The 18,525-nt window shown below is 32.7% G+C and overlaps 2 protein-coding genes across 5 annotated transcripts; one reads left to right on the top strand and one right to left on the bottom strand.

The window, feature by feature from the left end:
* Nucleotides 1-1,520: 1,520 nt before the first annotated feature.
* On the bottom strand, nt 1,521-6,050 carry LOC116022744 (cold-responsive protein kinase 1-like). 4 transcript variants are annotated; one of them, XM_031263601.1, is made up of 7 exons: nt 5,951-6,050; nt 5,202-5,353; nt 4,991-5,066; nt 4,670-4,880; nt 4,316-4,547; nt 3,473-3,623; nt 1,521-2,233 (listed from the first exon to the last, which is right to left on the bottom strand). In XM_031263601.1, exons 2-7 carry the CDS (start codon nt 5,273-5,275, stop codon nt 1,841-1,843), a joined length of 1,137 nt encoding a protein of 378 aa, XP_031119461.1. In that variant the 5' UTR covers nt 5,276-5,353; nt 5,951-6,050; the 3' UTR covers nt 1,521-1,840. The 4 variants fall into 4 exon arrangements, with proteins under 4 accessions (XP_031119461.1, XP_031119459.1, XP_031119460.1 ...); XM_031263599.1 differs by having other exon boundaries at nt 4,991-5,106; nt 5,206-5,353; XM_031263600.1 differs by having other exon boundaries at nt 4,991-5,106; nt 5,206-5,353; nt 5,854-5,953.
* An 8,660-nt stretch (nt 6,051-14,710) lies between these two features.
* Nucleotides 14,711-17,397, top strand: LOC116022886 (photosystem II 10 kDa polypeptide, chloroplastic). The gene is made up of 5 exons (XM_031263788.1): nt 14,711-14,904; nt 15,494-15,552; nt 15,678-15,733; nt 16,821-16,873; nt 17,159-17,397. The coding sequence occupies exons 1-5, from the start codon at nt 14,748-14,750 to the stop codon at nt 17,251-17,253; spliced, it is 420 nt and encodes a 139-aa protein (XP_031119648.1). The 5' UTR covers nt 14,711-14,747; the 3' UTR covers nt 17,254-17,397.
* Nucleotides 17,398-18,525: the final 1,128 nt, after the last annotated feature.

Here is an 18,525-nt window from a genome sequence, read left to right as displayed (position 1 = left end):
TATATATATATATATATATATATATATATATATATATATATATATATATATATATATATATATATATATATATATATATATGCTGTCAAAGGAGAATATTGGGCTGAGGGTTGTTTATAATACACTTTAATTTGGTTTGTTGAAATTTCTAACACCTGTAAATTGGATGAAGTTTAGGGTAAAAACCCACCGGACTTTTGCTTTTTCTTAGTTTTTTTTGGGTCAAAGGGAAAGTTTGATTTGCTACTCTTGAGATAAGAAAAAGTTTGATCCATATATAAGTAAGGGAATCACACTTTTGACCCTATGATTTCTTTTGGCCCTTTGGGTTATAAAGTTATAATTTTTAAAAATTTATTTCTTGAAATGAGTTGTAAATTCGTTTACTCCATTGATACATTAAAAAAAAATCAAAATGTCTTTGTTTTTTTGGGTACTCCCAAGGTATCCTCCAGCCGACAACCAAAAGATTAACCTCTGTCGCAATGGTTTGCTCTATTCACTTGGGTAGGGATTGAACCCCCAACCTCATGTTTAAGGGACAAGGTGCTGAACCACCACAGCAACCATGTTGGTTCAAAATGTCTTTGTATTTTATGATATTTCAACGATTTTGTTGACGGAGGACAAAAAAGGGCATGCCACAATAATACTAGAACAAAAAACGTGTGTTTTTAAGAATGACTAAAAGTAGATTACAGCCTATAAATCTAAGACCAAAAATGGAATTATGAACTATGTAAGTATCACAAATATTAATATACTAGTATGTTGTACGCGCGATGCGCGAAAACTAATGCCCAATATTAAAACATTAATAAATACAAATAATTAAAATTTATAATTTGAATTATATATACACAAATAATATATGTATTTTATACACACATATATGATTTACCATTAATAGAATTTTAATTAAAATATAATCAACCATTAAATAAATTATATAATGATTTTAATAAAATGATAATTAAATAATAGGAAAAAGATATGATAGATATAGGTGTATGGTAATAATGATGGAGTTAAAATTAACGGTGTTATAACGGTGTAAGGGTAGTTTTGTATAACAAGAATGTAGTAGGGACATTTTTGTCTAATAACATTGAAGTGTATAACATTTAAAGCAAAATGTATACATTTATTAGCATACCTAAAGAGGGACATAAATCAAGAATATAACCTTGATTGAGACTTATTATGTTTTTAGATTAGATTATGTACCTATTACAATTAACATATTATGTACATACAATTAACATACTATGTACATTCAGTTAATAAATTATGTACTTATTACAATTATCATATTATGTGTCTTCAATTTATTTACACGTGCATATTATATTAACGGCAAGTGCATAATCTGAATATCGTTTTAAATCAAGGTCCATAATGCAAGATGAATCATAATTCATGGTATAAATTGCCCTTTTATTCAATGTAATAAAAATATTTCCAGGTGATATATTAATATGTATTTACATGTCAAAAGAAGAAAAAGGGCAAAAAAAAAAAAACAAAGCAAAAATCAAATCAAATATAACATCAATTTCTAATCAACCACAAGAAAAGTTGAAGACTAACCAAAGCCACAATTCTAGGCTATCTAATTTCCATGTACCAAACAAAGCAGTACAGAAAGGATAATTTAAGAAAACATCATTAAAATTTACAAACAAAAAACTTGTAGTGAACTAATACACCAAAGTTGATACCACTTTTAGTAACAACTCAATACCACTAAGGTAATCTCACATTTCGTGAACCAAACGCTCTCAGACGGAAAGAATTAAACCCTCGTTGTACCACTAATCACTATCAAGTGATGGCAACGTTAGCATAAAGTACTATCATACTTTGCGATGGTAGTGAAGGTAGTAACCTGAGAAGGCGATTCGGATGGCAATGTCGAATTGTCGGAGCTCGAGGTTGGCGGTTGGTTGTATGAAGCATTTACCTTTCCAGGGTTAGGTCTCGGGGCGTTTTTAATCTTGAGATCCAAGAAGTCGGAGATTAGTCCTGGTTTTGTTATCTTGTAGCTATCGATCTCCTCCTCGCCAATTAGCATCTTGACGATGGTCGACATGGAAGGTCGAAGCTTCGGGGCGTCTTGAGTGCAGAGTAGGCCGACTTTTAAATATCTGCAGGCTTCTTCGGCATCGAATTCTCCACCCAGCAAACTGTCCACAAGCAATTCCATCTCCCCCCTTTCGTATAATCGCCATGTCTGCAATCACGAAACTAGTCACAAACCTCGTTCTGAGACACGGGGAAACATTGAGCACAGAGGTTCACATTTTACAAAATATATCCCGAGACCCGAGCCCACTTACACACCAACTGGTATACTATCAACTCTGCCTAACACGCCTAGATGAACTTCAATGAGAAATTTTCGCGAGTGTGATGAATATTTATCTCAAAAGCAATGAACATCACAATGATGAACAGATACTTCAAAGGAAACAAGCATTACAACTTACAACACCGAGTATTCATTGCAGCTGAGATGAATCTTCATTACAGTCCGCAATGAATATTTGTTTTTCTGAAAGTTTTTACACTCTTTTCGATACCTTGAGGAGAATATGCACTGAACTTGAGATTGTCCTAGATCTATGCCATTAGACTATAAGGTCCTTGACATGAAACGATTATTTCATTTATTTGCACTAAGCCTCAACATATTTGGTGAGCTGGGCTCATGATAAAATATTCCCAAAACAAACAGATATTTGAAAATTTGAATGTCTATACTTGTCTGTATAAGCCCTTCGAATAAGAGGATAATATAATGACCATTTAAGCCTCTAACAGCAATACTGATCATGGCAGCATGTATTTTCTTTTCAACTAGTGATTTTACCATGTCTTTCCATTAATGTCTTCTTTTTGGTTTTTCTTTTCAACTAGTGATTTTACCATGTCTTTCCATTAATGTCTTCTTTTTGGTAAATCCACCAGGTCTTTGCACGGGAGCTGGCCCAGGGGAATCGTCACTTGTGAGAATCAAACCCGGGTTCTCCCGAAATTCTTCCCCACAAAGAGAGTTCACTTGCCATTTGAGCTACCCCATTGGGTTCTTGGCATTTGGTTAAGGATAGATGAGTGCATTCCACTCAACCACACCCCATTTACCATCGATCTCTTGGCATTTAGGTTAAGGATAGATGAGTCCCTTCCAGTCTTCCACTCAACCACCCCCCCCCCCCCCCCACCCAAGATACCATTAAGGTGTCATTTTTTTTGGGTGTAGCCTAAGGTTTCCACCATCAAAATAGAGGTCGGACAGCTGGCCTGGAGATTTAAGGTCGTTCCATACCCAAACCCAAGGAACGAACCCTTGACCTTTGGTTAAAGATGGTTGAGTCCCTTCCAACCATTAAGGTGTCATTGTTTATGCATCACCACACAAATCACAATCCTAAAAGAATAAGTTAACGGCACTATAATGAGGACTATGTACCTTTTCAAGGAGGTATTGTTCTCCAACGGGTAACCGAGTGTTTGTGTTGCATCTTCCACATATAATTTCCATCAAAAGAACCCCAAAACTATAAATATCTGCTTTATATGTCAACTGGCCTCGTACTGCATACTCTGGTGCCAAGTAACCTCTGAAATACACAGGAAGGATGCAAATATATGAAAAAAGGGGATGAATAAATTACAATCATAATGAAAAAGGTGTAACATGCTAAAACAGTTCTCGTATTATCATTGTCTTTTAATTTTCAATATGTGAATAACACATTTATCGATTTTTGTAGGAAAAAAAATATTACGGCATTATAAGCAATGGGTGCTTTTTATCAGCTGCTTATAAATGTCTGTTAGGATCCACATTTTCGAGAAGCAGGGTGCTAGACTTGGCCCTTAATGCTTACCACTAAGCCAAAAGCAATAGCTCGTAGCAAAAACGCAAGTTTATTTCCTTATACTACAACATTTTTTAGAGTCAGGGTGCTGGACTTGCCCCTTCAGACCTCCACCCAACAATTCCCCTAGCCACCTGGTGCTGGGCTTGGCCCTTCACGGGCATCCGCCCAACAATGTCGTTAACTTATATGATAGAAAATCAGATCAAACATTATAGATAAGATAGGGTGCTTCTAGAAGTTGGAATTAGAAGCACAATCTTTTAACGATCAAATATATGCAAGGCTTATAGAAGGCAATGCCACCAAGTGATTGCATTATAAATGCTTTAAATCTGTGCCCTAGAATACTTCTAAATCCAAACGCGGGATAATTACTAAGACACTGGTTATGGAAGACACAGATACAGGGTTATTTAATGAAAACTTACAATGTTCCTGCAACACGTGTACTGACATGAGTCATATCAGGCGGAACGAGCTTTGCTAGGCCAAAGTCTGAAATCTTCGGCATCAAATCTTTGTCAAGGAGAATATTACTTGCCTTGATATCTCGGTGGACAACATTTACTTGTTCATGAAGATAGGCTAGCCCCTTTGCAACTCCGATGCAGATTTTAGTCCGTGTTTTCCAACTAAACTGAATGCTGCTCCATCTCGTACCTGAACGCAGCATTAGATTTATATGAAATAGCAAAACCTAAATCATTCGAAGAGTATCACAAGCACGTTGAACAACATAACTAGAAATAAATTTTTGAAGAGTAACGGTCAAACATAATTACCGAGAAGGGTTAGTGCAAGACTGTTGTTCTCGAGATAGTTGTATACCAGAATTCTCTGACTGTCTTCCACACAACACCCATATAGCTTAACTAAATTTTCATGATCTATATCCGAAATCACTTTAATCTCGGTCAAAAACTCACGTACTCCCTGTACCGATTTTGCGGAAAGGACCTTTATTGCCGCCATCTCTCCATTTTTAAGCATTCCCTACTTGTCCAGGGTTTCACAAAGGAGTCAGACGGGTAAATAGAGAAGAAAATAATAATAATAATTAGACAACTTTAAGTACCGAAACAGATTAAATCATCAATTTTTACCTTATAAACTGAACCAAATCCACCTTCCCCAATCTTATTTCTAGAACTAAAATCATCAGTAGCTTCTTCTAGCTCGCTGTAGGAAAAGAAGGTCACATTTTCAATACCCGAGAACTCTGTTTACAAGTTAACTCGTTAGAAACTCGGACATGAAATGTATTGAATGACTAGCTAGCATATATTAGACAACGCTGTCGAGGCATTAACGCACCGACCTTCTTGAAGCTCGGGTGCAGGTGTAGGTGATGTATGAAGCTTTCGACTAAATAAGAAACAACAACTCATAACTTAAGGATCACCAATAACTACCCAAATCAGTTGTCAAATGAATGGCACCAACAATTGATGGAAACAAATCAAAGCCTGAAACATAAATAGAAAATATCAAGGGAGGAATTACATCAAAAAGATAGAAATATGGCCACATATTCATAAGTGGAGGTGTAATTTATTACCCCCAAACCTTGTTTCTTTATTACTGCAGGTAATTTTATAAAATTTTGAACAGCAATGTTTAAAGATTGAAACTTTGATTCAATATTAGACTGATATTTGGATATACCCCAGATTAGATTTATCCATTCAAGCAGAAACCCAAACTTCTCCTGAATTTTTTCCCAAAAAAAAAAAACAAAAACAAAAAACACAAACAGTAACATAACAAAAGAAAGGACTGAAGGAGATATATATCACAGAAATTGAAGTGTACAGAAAAAATATATCCAAATTTTATTTTTCATGTGATTGACAACCTAGCAGGTGAAATTAAAACCCCAGAAGCCAAAACCCAGGTGAATCAAGATTCATAGAAGCAACTAGATTCATCCTAGTCAAATAACCAAGAAAAACATCATAGTACTCACCTAAACAAGAAACATCACAACCTTCAAACTGAGAACAAATGTATGTAAAAAAAGAAAATTGGCCATAGATGATAGAACCAAACCGATAAAGAAGTACCTGGGTCCTGGGCTGGAGAGCATTGCAGACAATAATTAAAGCAGGGTAGGGGTGGGGGGGGAATTTAATATTTATAAGATTACGTTGTCCATATTGTCCGCGTAGTATGAAAATGTCTTCGGTGGTGGAGGGATATTATTGACTTTGTATTGTGCAGTGTACACTACGTCACTACGTACAAACGCTGAATATTAAACGCTTAGAATGGTAAGCATTTTAGAACACAGGCAAATTATATTGTTGACCTTACTTGCAACTATCAAAATAATATTACAAGTTTATACAAAATTTAGATGCATAAAAATAATAGTGACTTTTTTTCTTTTTTTTTTAGTAATGAGAGAAATCTATAATTACTATCTCAGTGTATGCATTCCCCGCTATGAGTCAAACTTATAACATTGTGATTATCAAGTTAGCAGTCTAATCAAGTGAATTCATATACCTACAATAGTGATTTTTATGTACCAAATTTATATATCAAAATAATAACTTTATGTATTTATAAATTTATTATTTAAAAAAATATCAATCTAAGTATCATTAAAAAGATTTTAATGATATATTTTTTATATAAGGAGATAAAATATTTTAATTAGGATTCACCTTGTATATGATGGATCTAGTCCACAATATAACTACCATTAGAAACAAGAACAAATGGGTGCTAATGACCAAAATAATATTTGTTTGACTTGTTGTAGGTCTCTTAATTATTCCAATTTGATGATTAAATAAGTTATTTCAGGTGAAAATTTTCCAGATAATAATATACATTAATTCAGTTACACACTAATATGATTAATTAATTCATAAATATTACATAATTGATGAAAGGTTATTAGGGTTGATGTGGTTGTACGCTTGTATGTTTTGTCTAATTTCTTTTATTATAAAAAAATCACTAAAAATTCAAATTGATGTTGTTGCTCTAAGGTAAGACGAGGACGCCTTGGTTAACTGTCTTTACCAACATATAAAGACATCTTCATTGCTCCTAAATGACAAAATTTATCGTCTTTTAAGAGTTTTACATCCTGACTTAATAAAACAGTGGAAATAAAGACAACTTCATTAAGACGAAAACACTTTTGTTCAATGCAATAATAATAATAATAATAATAATAATGATAATAATAATAATAAATAAATAAATGTTTGAGGTCGTACATGGCGATGGTTACTCGGTTCAAATTTGGAGCTTCAATTCTTCATTCAACTCTAAGTACAGATGGCTATGGCCATGACTGTTGAAAGGCGAAGACAATTATTATTATTATTATTATTATTATTATTATTATTTTGAAGGCAAACGTAACTATTCCATTAATTCATAACATAAAACGTTTACATCAACGATCAATGAAATGGTAAACCATTCCTTACAGTCAGACATAGAAACAACTTTTCTAATTATGCTATAGAAAACTTGAATCGCAGACTGTTTCATAACTAGGAAGCTATGTTCCTTCAAGGAGCTTAAAGCTTCATCAAAGATCTGGGTCTTCATCATCATTCTTTTTTGCTCGCCTATGATAAGATCAACACTTGCCGAAACCAAACTAAACGATTTATGCTAATGATAATGAAAAGCTCGTGAAAGTAACGAGAGGAAAAAGCCCGTGAAAGTAACGAGAGGAAAACACAATAATAGAGAAAATAAAAAGTGGTAAAGCCAAAGTAGGGTTGGGAGTTCAAGACTACCAACACAAACTCCAATACCTACCTACTATTATTTTATTCAAAGGGAAAGAAAACAGAAGAAGATCTGTGGCGGTGGTCGGAGGCGAACGGAGCTGCAACGGTGGTAGGGACGGAAAATTATTTGACTCTATCAAAAATAAAAATTAAAAATTGTGAATTAATATCCAACTAGGTAAGGGAAACGGGAAAATGGAATATATGTGTGAACTCACATCTATGTGTCAACATGCGAATTTTAAAGTGTATTATTCAAGTGCATTTTATGAAACTTTTAAGTGCAACTTAAAAGTCAAAATTATTATAACTCAAACAATAAAATTATAAACGTACATAACACAAACAATAAATGTGCAAGCTATGATCCTTACCGGTGTAATTCAAAAGTAAACTTCAAAAATTATAAAAGTGCATAATATAACTCTTTTTTTTTTTGAAAACACATAATATAACTCTAAATGTGTAAAATATAATCAGTAATAAAAAATGAAATATAGACTTTCTAAAAGTGTACAATATAATCCTTATATATATATATATAGAGAGTAAAGTTCAGGTGTGGCCGCGCCTTCCCGTGCGGTCAGTGCGGTTTACATCACTCAATGTTAAGAAATGCACCACACAAATATGCACTATTAGGTACGCATCACCAAAAAAACACACCACTAGGTATAAAAAATACACCACACAGTGTTCAGAAAGGCACAATTAGAAACAGGGGAGTTATGAGGTGTTTTTATGCATTTTCATTGTGGTGCGTTTCTTAACATTGAGTGGTGTAAACCGCACCGACCGCACAGGAAGGCGCAACCACATTTGAATAGAAATATATACATAACTCAATGCAAGTCGGCTATGCTCTAGAAGTGAACCTCTCAGTCCTCTACGTAGATATACCGAGCACATGTAAAGTATATATACGGATAAAGGATATTCCTATCAACTAGCTAGAGCATGACTGGTAAAAGTAAGATTATAATAATATTACAAATGAATAAAAGTTTTAAAGCTAACTAGTATTTTCACCCGTGCGTTGCACGGAATGAATTTGTTATAATATTTTAAGAAATATTTGAATCGATATACAATTATATAAATTATAACATCGAATATGAGTATGAATAAGTGTATAAATGCAATTATAGTATGAGTCTTCCTTGCATGCAACAAATATCACAAAAATTCAGTGTTCTAAAATAAGTGTATAAATGCAATAGGTAGATAATTTACATTATTGCATCATATTCATTAATTTAATTACTTGTCGGTTAGTTATTGCAAGATCTTGAGGTACACTTATATTTTGATATTCAGTAAGTATAACTATATTAGAGAAAAATTTACATGGGAGTAATGAGATAATCAGTTGAGTAATTGTTGGTTGACCGTACATCGTTGTGTTGGAGGAAGAAGATGATATATAGTGAAGATGATATTGCCCTTCACTATATATCATCTTCTTCCTTCAACACGTTGATATTCTCTGGACAAATAACTGTTGGAAAAAAATTAGCATAAAATGGCATTTTACTGGCAATATTGTGATACAAATATATGTGGGGTCCACTTTCGATTTGGGTCGGGTCAAAGTGGATTCGTGTTCTTCGTAGTTAGACGAAAAGATTTATATATTGTATGCTCAAAACTGATAATGGGTGAATGAGAAATTGGTTCTCAAAGTTGACACATTTGAATTAGAAAAATAGAGAGAAAAACCTTTCAAGTAACTTTTGTCCCACATTGGTTTGAGAAGTGGTTTGCACCACTACTTATACAAGAGTTTTTCTAAGGCTTATTGAATTGCATAGCATAGAGGCTCTCTCTCGCGCGCAGTGTGGGGTGCAAACGAAATCCTAAAATGAACTTAAAAAGGCTTGACTCGTGCATGCACGAATGTCGTTCAGAAAATTGGTTGGCCTTGCGGGTTGAATTATGCCAAATTTTCATATTTTTTACAATATTACGCAAACCATACCATAATACTATCGTATTACGAATAGGAACGTAGGGAAGAATATATTTTATTAGGAATTCTATTTTAATTTAAAATTGTATTAGGGTTATGAATTGTATTACCATATTTTTTACTATATTACGCACACCGAAATATAATAGGTCTGTTTTGGGCGGGAAGTTAAAAGTTAAAACTGAGGATATTGTTTTTATTAATAGTATAGATTGCATTTCAGAGAAATATATATATTGAATTATTACCATTAGTAATTCTAGTCTAGAATTGTATTACGAATAGAACGTAGGGAAGAATATATTTTATTAGGAATTCTATTTTAATTTACAATTGTATTAGAGATAGGAATTGTATTACCATATTTTACAATATTACGCAAACCATAATATTATAGGTCTGTTTTGGGCGGGAAGTTAAAACTGAGGATATTGTTTTTATTAATAGTAAGATTGTATTGCAGAGAAATATATATATTGAATTATTATCATTAGTGATTCTAGTATAGAATTGTATTACGAATAAGAACGTAGGGAAGAATATATTTTATTAATTTACAATTGTATTAGAGATAAGAATTGTATTACCATAATTTACAATATTACGCACACCATAATATTATAGGTCTGTTTTGGGCCGAAAATTAAGCTAATAAAATATAGAGTCGTAATACCACAAATATTTTAATTTAGAAAGTATATTGAAATTCGTGGGTGGCTCTAGAGCATGGTGAGTGGGATAAACTAACCCATTCAACTTTTGGCAAGAAGTGTGTGTATAAACTATAAAACGTAATTGCAATAATATGCATTTGACTTTTTTTTTTTTTAAAAAAAAAAACTTATAAAGCGTAATTGTTAGTTTAAGTATAGTCAAATGTATTAAAATACTCAACTAACAAAAAAATTATATTCAAATGGAGCCAAAGTGTACTAAAATACTCAACTAACACAAAATTTATATTTAAGTGGAGTAAAAATTTTCAATACATATAACCCCACCCCCCACCCCCACCCCCCAAAAAAATTTCAAAAATAGTCTCACCAATTAATGGTTCAGTTTGAAATTATTCAATTATAATCTTTTAAACTTTTTTTTTTATTATTAATTTATTATATATGTATTAGTTATTTAGTCCATTTGTTAATAAATAAACTGTATTTCTTGTCCATTTCATTCATTTAAATATATGCATATATACAATTTAGTTGAAATGAGTGAGAAGTTTACTAAAAATGTATATCAATATAATTGTGCATGAACAATAAAGGGAATTGAAACCCAAAATAAAATACAGTTGAATATAAAATTCATCGAAATTGAAAACTATGAGGAATGAAGGACTACTGTTCTTGAGACTACTAGTAAGTATCTAATAATTTAGAATGTTGAACATTTGGCTACATTTTGACTTTTGAGTTACAATATATGTTTTTTTTTTTTTGGTCAAGTTACAAAAGGTTGTTACTTGTTACAATAAATAGGGTATGCATATGTGTGTACATCGATCTCCACGTACCATCCATCTTGAAAAATAAAAATTAAGATTTTATCACTATTAAACTTTAAAGTTTACAATAATTGTAAAATAAACTTTGATATGCTCTTAAAATTTGTTAATAATAAAATTAACACCGATTTTCTTTTAACTAAAACCATCGACCATTGATGAATCCTAATGGACGATTGAGATCAGTCATTACTCTTTGCAAAAGGGTCATGTTCACACTTTAACTTGTCTTGGTCAAAGCTCAAAATTGGGATCAACCAAGCATGACAACCTTTAAAAGGATAAGAGATCAAATAAAGGACATTGTTATACACTCTATCTCCTACATTTATCATTCACACATTCACTCTCTGTGACATTTTGCATGTATGTGGTGAATTGAAATTAATTTAAAAAAAAAAAAAAACTAACTACACAAAAATAGCAATATTAGGGAGTGATGACTATAAATTGTATAGGTTTTTTTTTTTTTTTTTTGGGTAGGGGAGGATATGAAGAATTCCCTATAACTAAAGTAGCTCAAACTTTGGATTTGCAAGCACAACTATGTGAACGGCAGCGAGCTGTCAAGCTAGTATACTCCACCAAGTTGGCAACTTGAAAATATAAAATATATTTATAGTTTTAGAGTATCTACTATATAACCAAAAAGCAACCTCCATTCCTGACATCTTATGTATGTAAATGTATGTACTCGATCAAAATCAGTGTTGCATTGTCAAATCAAATACCAAAATGTAGCTAAAAATTATAATTATTCTGATTAAATTGTCAATGCTACTGAATTTATCTTCTCCTATAAATACTTAGTGGAAAATTATAGTTTTCACTCTTTGCTTTCTCATAAAATTCCAAAAAGCTTTCTTCCAACCTCTCCTCAAATTTCTAGGGGCTCCTTTGTTCACGTTTGATGAGAACAATATAGCTTGAATGTTTAACTATATTGTTGGTAATCCATTTTATATATCTTGGGAGACAGACATTACAACATTCCTTGCACCCTTAATAAGAGGTATCGAATCAGTTTTAAAGAAAGTGTGTGTGACACACTACTTGAATTTGTTTTTTATTTTATTTTATTTTTAAATTTGACCGTTCAATTTGACTTGTATTCAAATAAAATTTCTACACCGTTAAATGATCCCAGGAGTAGATGGATTACATAGACAGTGTAAAATGAAAAATATTCATGTGATAATGAATGGTCTTGAGCATCCTAACTTGAGGTTAATTACTTGGGAATATAATAACTAGAAACAAAATTCATAAAGAAAAACTTCATCACCTTCCTTGAAGTGTTTAGTTTGCTCTCTTAAGTCAAACTTCTCAATCCATATCACATTGCCTCTCAACATGCATGGAATGGTAGTTTTTGAAGCATTAACTTGTTCCATTAGTGACTTTCTCATATGGCATGTAGTGACTTTTCCATATGAGAGGTCATGAAATCGAGTCTCAGTGGAGGCAGTATTGGCGATACACATGAACATATACTACAATGTAATAGAGTCAGTAGTACTCAAAAAAAAATTGTTCCATTAGCATCGTATGGTCATTCAGCTTCCCACCTAGAGTACAGTCAAACTACTCCTTCTTTAAGAGTTATTACAACTAAAGTTTTACACAAGAACAATAAGACCAATAGAGTCAAGAATATAACAAGTGTAATCTTGTTGAACAACTCCCCTCATTACCTTAGACATCTTAAAAGTGACATCCTCATCCATCCCCAACCCTGAAAACTAACTTACCATCACTAGCATGTATATTAACTCTTTATAGTACCAAAAAAAAGGGTTTCCCTAAGACAAAGGGAGTCTCAACCAATTCCCCGCTCATATCCAAGCTAAGATAACACTAAGATAACAAAATCAATATGAAAAATAGTTTTATCTATCTTAATCAACACACATTATCAATAATGCATCGAGTTGGTTTAATTCTCAAGCTCAAGCTTAAAAAATAAAGAGTAAGACATTAAATTAATACTAGCACCCAAATCAATCAATGACTTCTCTACATGCAAATTACCAATAAACAAAGTAAAATAAAACTCAATGGGTCCTTCAATTTCTTTGGACTCTTGTTGAGCATAATTGTAGAGCACTAATTCAAAGTCATTATATATAACTCCTCCAACTTCCTTTTGTTGGTTAACAGATCTTTAAAAAATTTAACATACTGATGTATCTTTGCCAAAACTTCAATAAAAAGAAGACTAATACGGAATTTCTTCTTAAAGAACTCAAAAATTTATTAAATTGCACATTGATTTATACACCGTCAGGAAAAACATTATCTTAAGTTCCTTCTCATTTAATTTACCTCCATTGATGATTGAACATCTCCACTTACATCTACATAATCATCAACTTCGATCAAGTTCGTTTACTTGCAATTCCTTTCCACTAAAGAGGGTGATTTCATGTACCTATTCTTTTGGATTGGTCTTTCATCTTTGTGTCCCTAACTGCCCAACTTGATTCTCCAAATTGTAAATTGCGGCTCCTTAACTCCTAAACAAAGCTTCTTAATTTTTTAGAATCGATTTTGAGGCTTTAAGCTAAGCATCAGTGGATTAAATAAACTTAGTTAGGATATCCTCCAAATTTAATTGACTTCTTCTATTGTGATGGTGCATGTTATTGATGAAGTCCCAGAAGGAGATTGCTCCTTTGAAACTAATATTGCCTAGATAATCAATTTACTCAATTGGTGAAGCTATTTTGTGCATAAAATTGGCAGTCTAACCCTATGTGGTTCACTTTGTAATCTACATAAATCATGAAATATCACTGCTGGAAATTTTTAATTTTCCGACCACATATCTGACCACCTATAGAAATGGTTGGAAAATGATATTTTTCCTTTTTTTTCGACGAGGAATTGGGTTAGACGGAAAATGGTTGGAATTGAAATTCTCTCCAAATGATGAATTGCAGTTCATGGGGTTACCCCCCATGAATTGCAATTCGGTAGAGAGGAGGGACAATTTGTTGGTGAAAATACAATTTTGTACCTCCTCCCATACCCTTTGTCTTTTTTTTCAAAAAAAAATTCAAAGAATTATTATTATTATTATTATTATTTTTTGAAAAAATTATTATTATTATTATTATTCCTCCTACTATTACTACTATTACTATAACATTTACTATAATATAATGGCATACTAATCATTTTGTCGCTTCTTACTTTTCAATTCCTTGTACCCCTATTCTTGCCTATCAAACACTGTAATTTCAATTTATACTTTATTGATTGAATTACAATTCCACCGAATTACAATTCTTTTTTCTCATAATTCCCCCTCCCAACCAAACGCCCAATAATATTCATGAGCATGGAAAAATCAAGCGAATTCGTGGATATTGAGCACCCAATAGCGGAGACCCACGTCAGCACGAGGACTCGTGGCACTGGTTAAAAACTTAAAACTCGTCGCGAAACAATGCTGGGAAACCGATAACGTTGCAACATCATATCCACAACCACACCACACGACCGTCGCCACGTGTCATATCGGAAATCACCAATTTGAGGTGGAATTCTAATATAATCAACCAAAAATCCTTCCCAGGCTGAAGTTTGTGTTTGTGAGCAGAGAGAGAGGGAGAGAGATGGCAACCACAGTGATGAGTTCTCTTAGCCTGAAGCCCAATACTCCTTTGAGAGTCGACACACCGGCGGCCAGAGGGCTGCCGTCGCTTGCCCGCCGCTCTTCCCTCACAATTAAGGCCAGCGGTGGCAAGAAGATCAAGACCGACAAGCCATACGGTACGTGAACTTATATTACCTTCTTTTACGTGTCTAGTTCAGTTAGCTCGTTGTGATTCGATTAACTAAAGTTATTTTTAATTTAATATTTTTATAATGATTAAAAAAATATTATAAAGAAAATAAGACAGGTAAATTGTAAACAAGACACAAGACAAGTAAAAATTGAACAGAGAGAGTACATATTGTACTGGTGATATAAAGAAGAGATACCATATGAATGAGTTTTCATATACCTTATAAGTTTGATTCTTGTTACTATTATTTTTTCAATACATACCTTCAAATAGTAATAGGTGATAATTAATTTTTCTTGTCACTTACCAACACTCTCTTAATCTCGATCAGATTCATCCAATAAACATCCTCGAGTTTTCCCTTATTACCCAACAAGGGCAACTTAAAGAGTGTGACACTACATAACTTTTCGATCTTAACTAGGACAATTGTTTATATAGTTGATTAGTATTAAGGAGTAGAGGTTGTGTTTTTAATCTCAATTATTTGGTTTAATTTAAATAATAAAATATTGGAAGTGTAAGTATAGATGTATGTATGTATTGTTGATGATGGTGGGTTTTGTTAATAGGAGTGAATGGAGGCATGAACTTGAGGAATGGCCTTGATGCCTCTGGCAGGAAGCCTAAGGTAAAAAATTCATTGATTACTTAATAATTAATTACTGTGCATATCGTACGCAAAAATTACTGTATGCATATCATTTTAATTTAATTTAATTTCATTTAATTATTTTTACAAAATATTGTGATCAGGGAAAGGGTGTTTACCAATACACAGACAAGTATGGTGCCAACGTGGACGGTTACAGGTGAACCTTTCAAGCTATCTACACTACCATATTTCAACTATTCTAATCAATGGTTGATGCATGACATTAATTATAATTGAAATTTTAAGCATGCTTTCTATTCTATTCAGTGTTGCAAAAATCCTATCTAGGCGCCAGCTAGCCGCCTAGCGTTTCACCATAATCGGTGGTCTAGGCGGCAGACTAGACCGCCTAAGCGCCGCCTAGATCGTTTACGTGCGAACCGCCTAGGCATCCTTGGCGCCGACTAAGTCATCGATTAGCTATTGTTCTTTTTTAAAAAAAAAATTTTTAAAAGGGTTATTTCACTCAAAACAACATCATTTTGAGCGAAATAATCTTAAATTGTTAAAACTCTAGATGTTTTTAGTTAATATTTAATATTTTAGAATTAACAATTAAAATATTAAATAGTTTATAATTATTAGTCTAAAAAAATTAAAAAAAAAATTGCAAACAAATTTTTGAAATAAAAAATAAAATTAAAAAATATGCAGGCGTCTAGGCGCCGATTAATCGCCGTCTAGGCTCTCTAGGAACGCCTAACGATTTTTTCAACTATGATTCTATCTCAACTAAAAGTCTAAAATGGCACTGAAATCCAAATCCATAACCCCTTGCATGAAGTTGACTCTGATACTAATTTGAAGTATGTTAGTTCTATTTCAACTAAAAGCTTAATTAATAAGTTGAAAAAGCATAATGTAACAACATTGGTAAATTCAACAATTACTATTTAAGTAGAGTATATTCTAGCTGGTGCAAATTTAAAAATAAAAAATAAAAAAAAATCCTCACATTATAATTTAAACATCATCAGATATATTGCTACTTTATGCCTAATTAAGTAGTTGATATATTGTAACTTTACGCAAATAACCTTGTGGTTTAGTGTCATGAAGTGGCTCTCCCACATAAGAGGTCATGGGTTTTGGAACAGTATTGACTCTTTATGCTTTAGTAGATTAAGAAAGCAGTTATGAACAGATACTACATCATAACAAATAATACATTGTAACAGAGTTAGTAATTGATATGTCACGAGAAAATACTTTATAATTTACGTGAGTTTGAAAAAAATGTGCAGCCCTATTTACGACGAGAAGGACTGGTCCCCAACTGGTGATGTCTATGTTGGAGGTAAGATTTTTTTTTTCCCGATATTGATCAACATTACTATAATAATGTCTTTTGTATCCGGTATAACCAAACATGGTATGTTTGGTTGTATCGGGTATAGGACAAATATTGACCATACTTAGTACAATTCAAATGACATTAATGATTGTACCTAGTATAAAAGGCGCGACACTCTTCAAATCAGCGTCATGAAAAATCTTAATAATAAGTGACAATTTATAATAATCTCAAAAGTAATTATGAAGAATAAAGATTTAACCTTTGGAAGTGAAAAATATAATGCAGGTACCACTGGCTTAGCAATCTGGGCTGTTACATTGGTCGGCATCCTGGCAGGAGGTGCCCTCCTTGTGTACAACACCAGTGCTCTCTCACAGTAAATTATTATTTACCATCTTTCTACTTCCTGTACTATCTTACCTACCTAAATCTTCAACCATGTTACTGTTCTGAGCATACTTGCACAACTCCTGCCCCCAATCAGATGTTTATCAATATTAAATTCGTCCTATTTTATGTGTTTAGTTTCATTTACAATAGTTGATTTAGTTTTACTTTTATTTAATATTTCTCTTAAGAAAAGAAATAAAATAACACTTTTAAAATTTACTCATCAACTAAGATGCATGGAAATTTTTTCGAAGGATCGGCCCGCTTAGCTTCTAGAGACCAATTATACGTATTAGTGGAACCGTTCCATTTAAAAAAAAAAAAAAAAAACTATAAGATCTATTCAAATTGTTAAATTTCCCAATTTGTAAGTATTATCAATGACAATGCTTAGAAAAGGAAAAATGGAAGAAGCATATTTGCGCTCAGATGACATGTAGTGACTCTCATATATGGAAGGTCATGAGATCGAGTCTCATTGGAAGCGTTGTTACTCTTTGGAGTCAGTATCATTCAAAAAAAAAAAAAGCCTATTTGCTAGTGGTGCAGTAATGATAGTAGTTTTGCCGTTTTGATTACATTTGAAATATTAGCGATGACACCATCAATCGACAAGGATTTGACACTTTTTGAAGGCAAACGATTTTCAGTGAAGACTCATTCTTCTCTCTCTCACCATACATAGGAAGCGTTTTAACTAAGATTAAGGGTGTCAAGGTGGACCGAAGTTTTCGAATCGGCTCTAAATCTCCTTACAGTGGAATATGTTAAGACCTACAATTTACAATTTTTTACTTGCAAAAATGCGAGTCTCGCGAGTTTACCTTGTTCAGATTGGTGGGCTATATAGGTTAGCCCGTATGGGCCATGGGCCAACCTGTAGGTTAAGATTGAAAAATTCTAATTTATCGGCTTGTGTGTTACAAAGCAAGACAAAGTTGTTGCCTTGTTGTGTAATGATATATGAGGCAAGCTAGGATTGAAAATTTCTAATTTATCGGCGTGTAATGACATGCAAACATTACAATTCGCAGTGAGGCAAGCCAATTTGCATTGACACCCTAACTAGGGCATATCATATTGATCGATGAATAGTTGAGAATTAATCAAGAAAAATAAAATGCTAGTTGAAAAGTTAACAATATTTTGGGATTGACCAATTAAAATGAAAAGTAAGAAATGTAAAATTAAAAAAGAATCTTTACTGAACAATTCCTTAGTACATTATAGTATCAAATAATGAGTATTCAATATTTTAGTAT

Source organism: Ipomoea triloba, chromosome 6 (genome assembly GCF_003576645.1).
Source record: "Ipomoea triloba cultivar NCNSP0323 chromosome 6, ASM357664v1".
In the NCBI taxonomy this organism is placed as follows: domain Eukaryota; kingdom Viridiplantae; phylum Streptophyta; class Magnoliopsida; order Solanales; family Convolvulaceae; genus Ipomoea; species Ipomoea triloba.
The sequence above is the reverse complement of the archived record's forward strand: the minus strand, read 5'-3'. Positions and strand labels throughout refer to the sequence as shown.

Excerpts from the sequence above, each read along its gene's own strand:
- LOC116022744 (XM_031263599.1), bottom strand. The coding sequence starts at position 5,275 with ATGAGTTGTTGTTTCTTATTTAGTCGAAAGCTTCATACATCACCTACA. Across the intron at positions 3,624-4,315 it reads ACACGTGTTGCAGGAACATT|AGGTTACTTGGCACCAGAGT; the intron begins GTAAGTTTTCAT and ends TGTGTATTTCAG. Across the intron at positions 2,234-3,472 it reads AACAATACCTCCTTGAAAAG|ACATGGCGATTATACGAAAG; the intron begins GTACATAGTCCT and ends TCGTGATTGCAG.
- LOC116022886 (XM_031263788.1), top strand. The coding sequence starts at position 14,748 with ATGGCAACCACAGTGATGAGTTCTCTTAGCCTGAAGCCCAATACTCCT. Across the intron at positions 14,905-15,493 it reads CAAGACCGACAAGCCATACG|GAGTGAATGGAGGCATGAAC; the intron begins GTACGTGAACTT and ends TTTTGTTAATAG. Across the intron at positions 16,874-17,158 it reads TGGTGATGTCTATGTTGGAG|GTACCACTGGCTTAGCAATC; the intron begins GTAAGATTTTTT and ends AATATAATGCAG.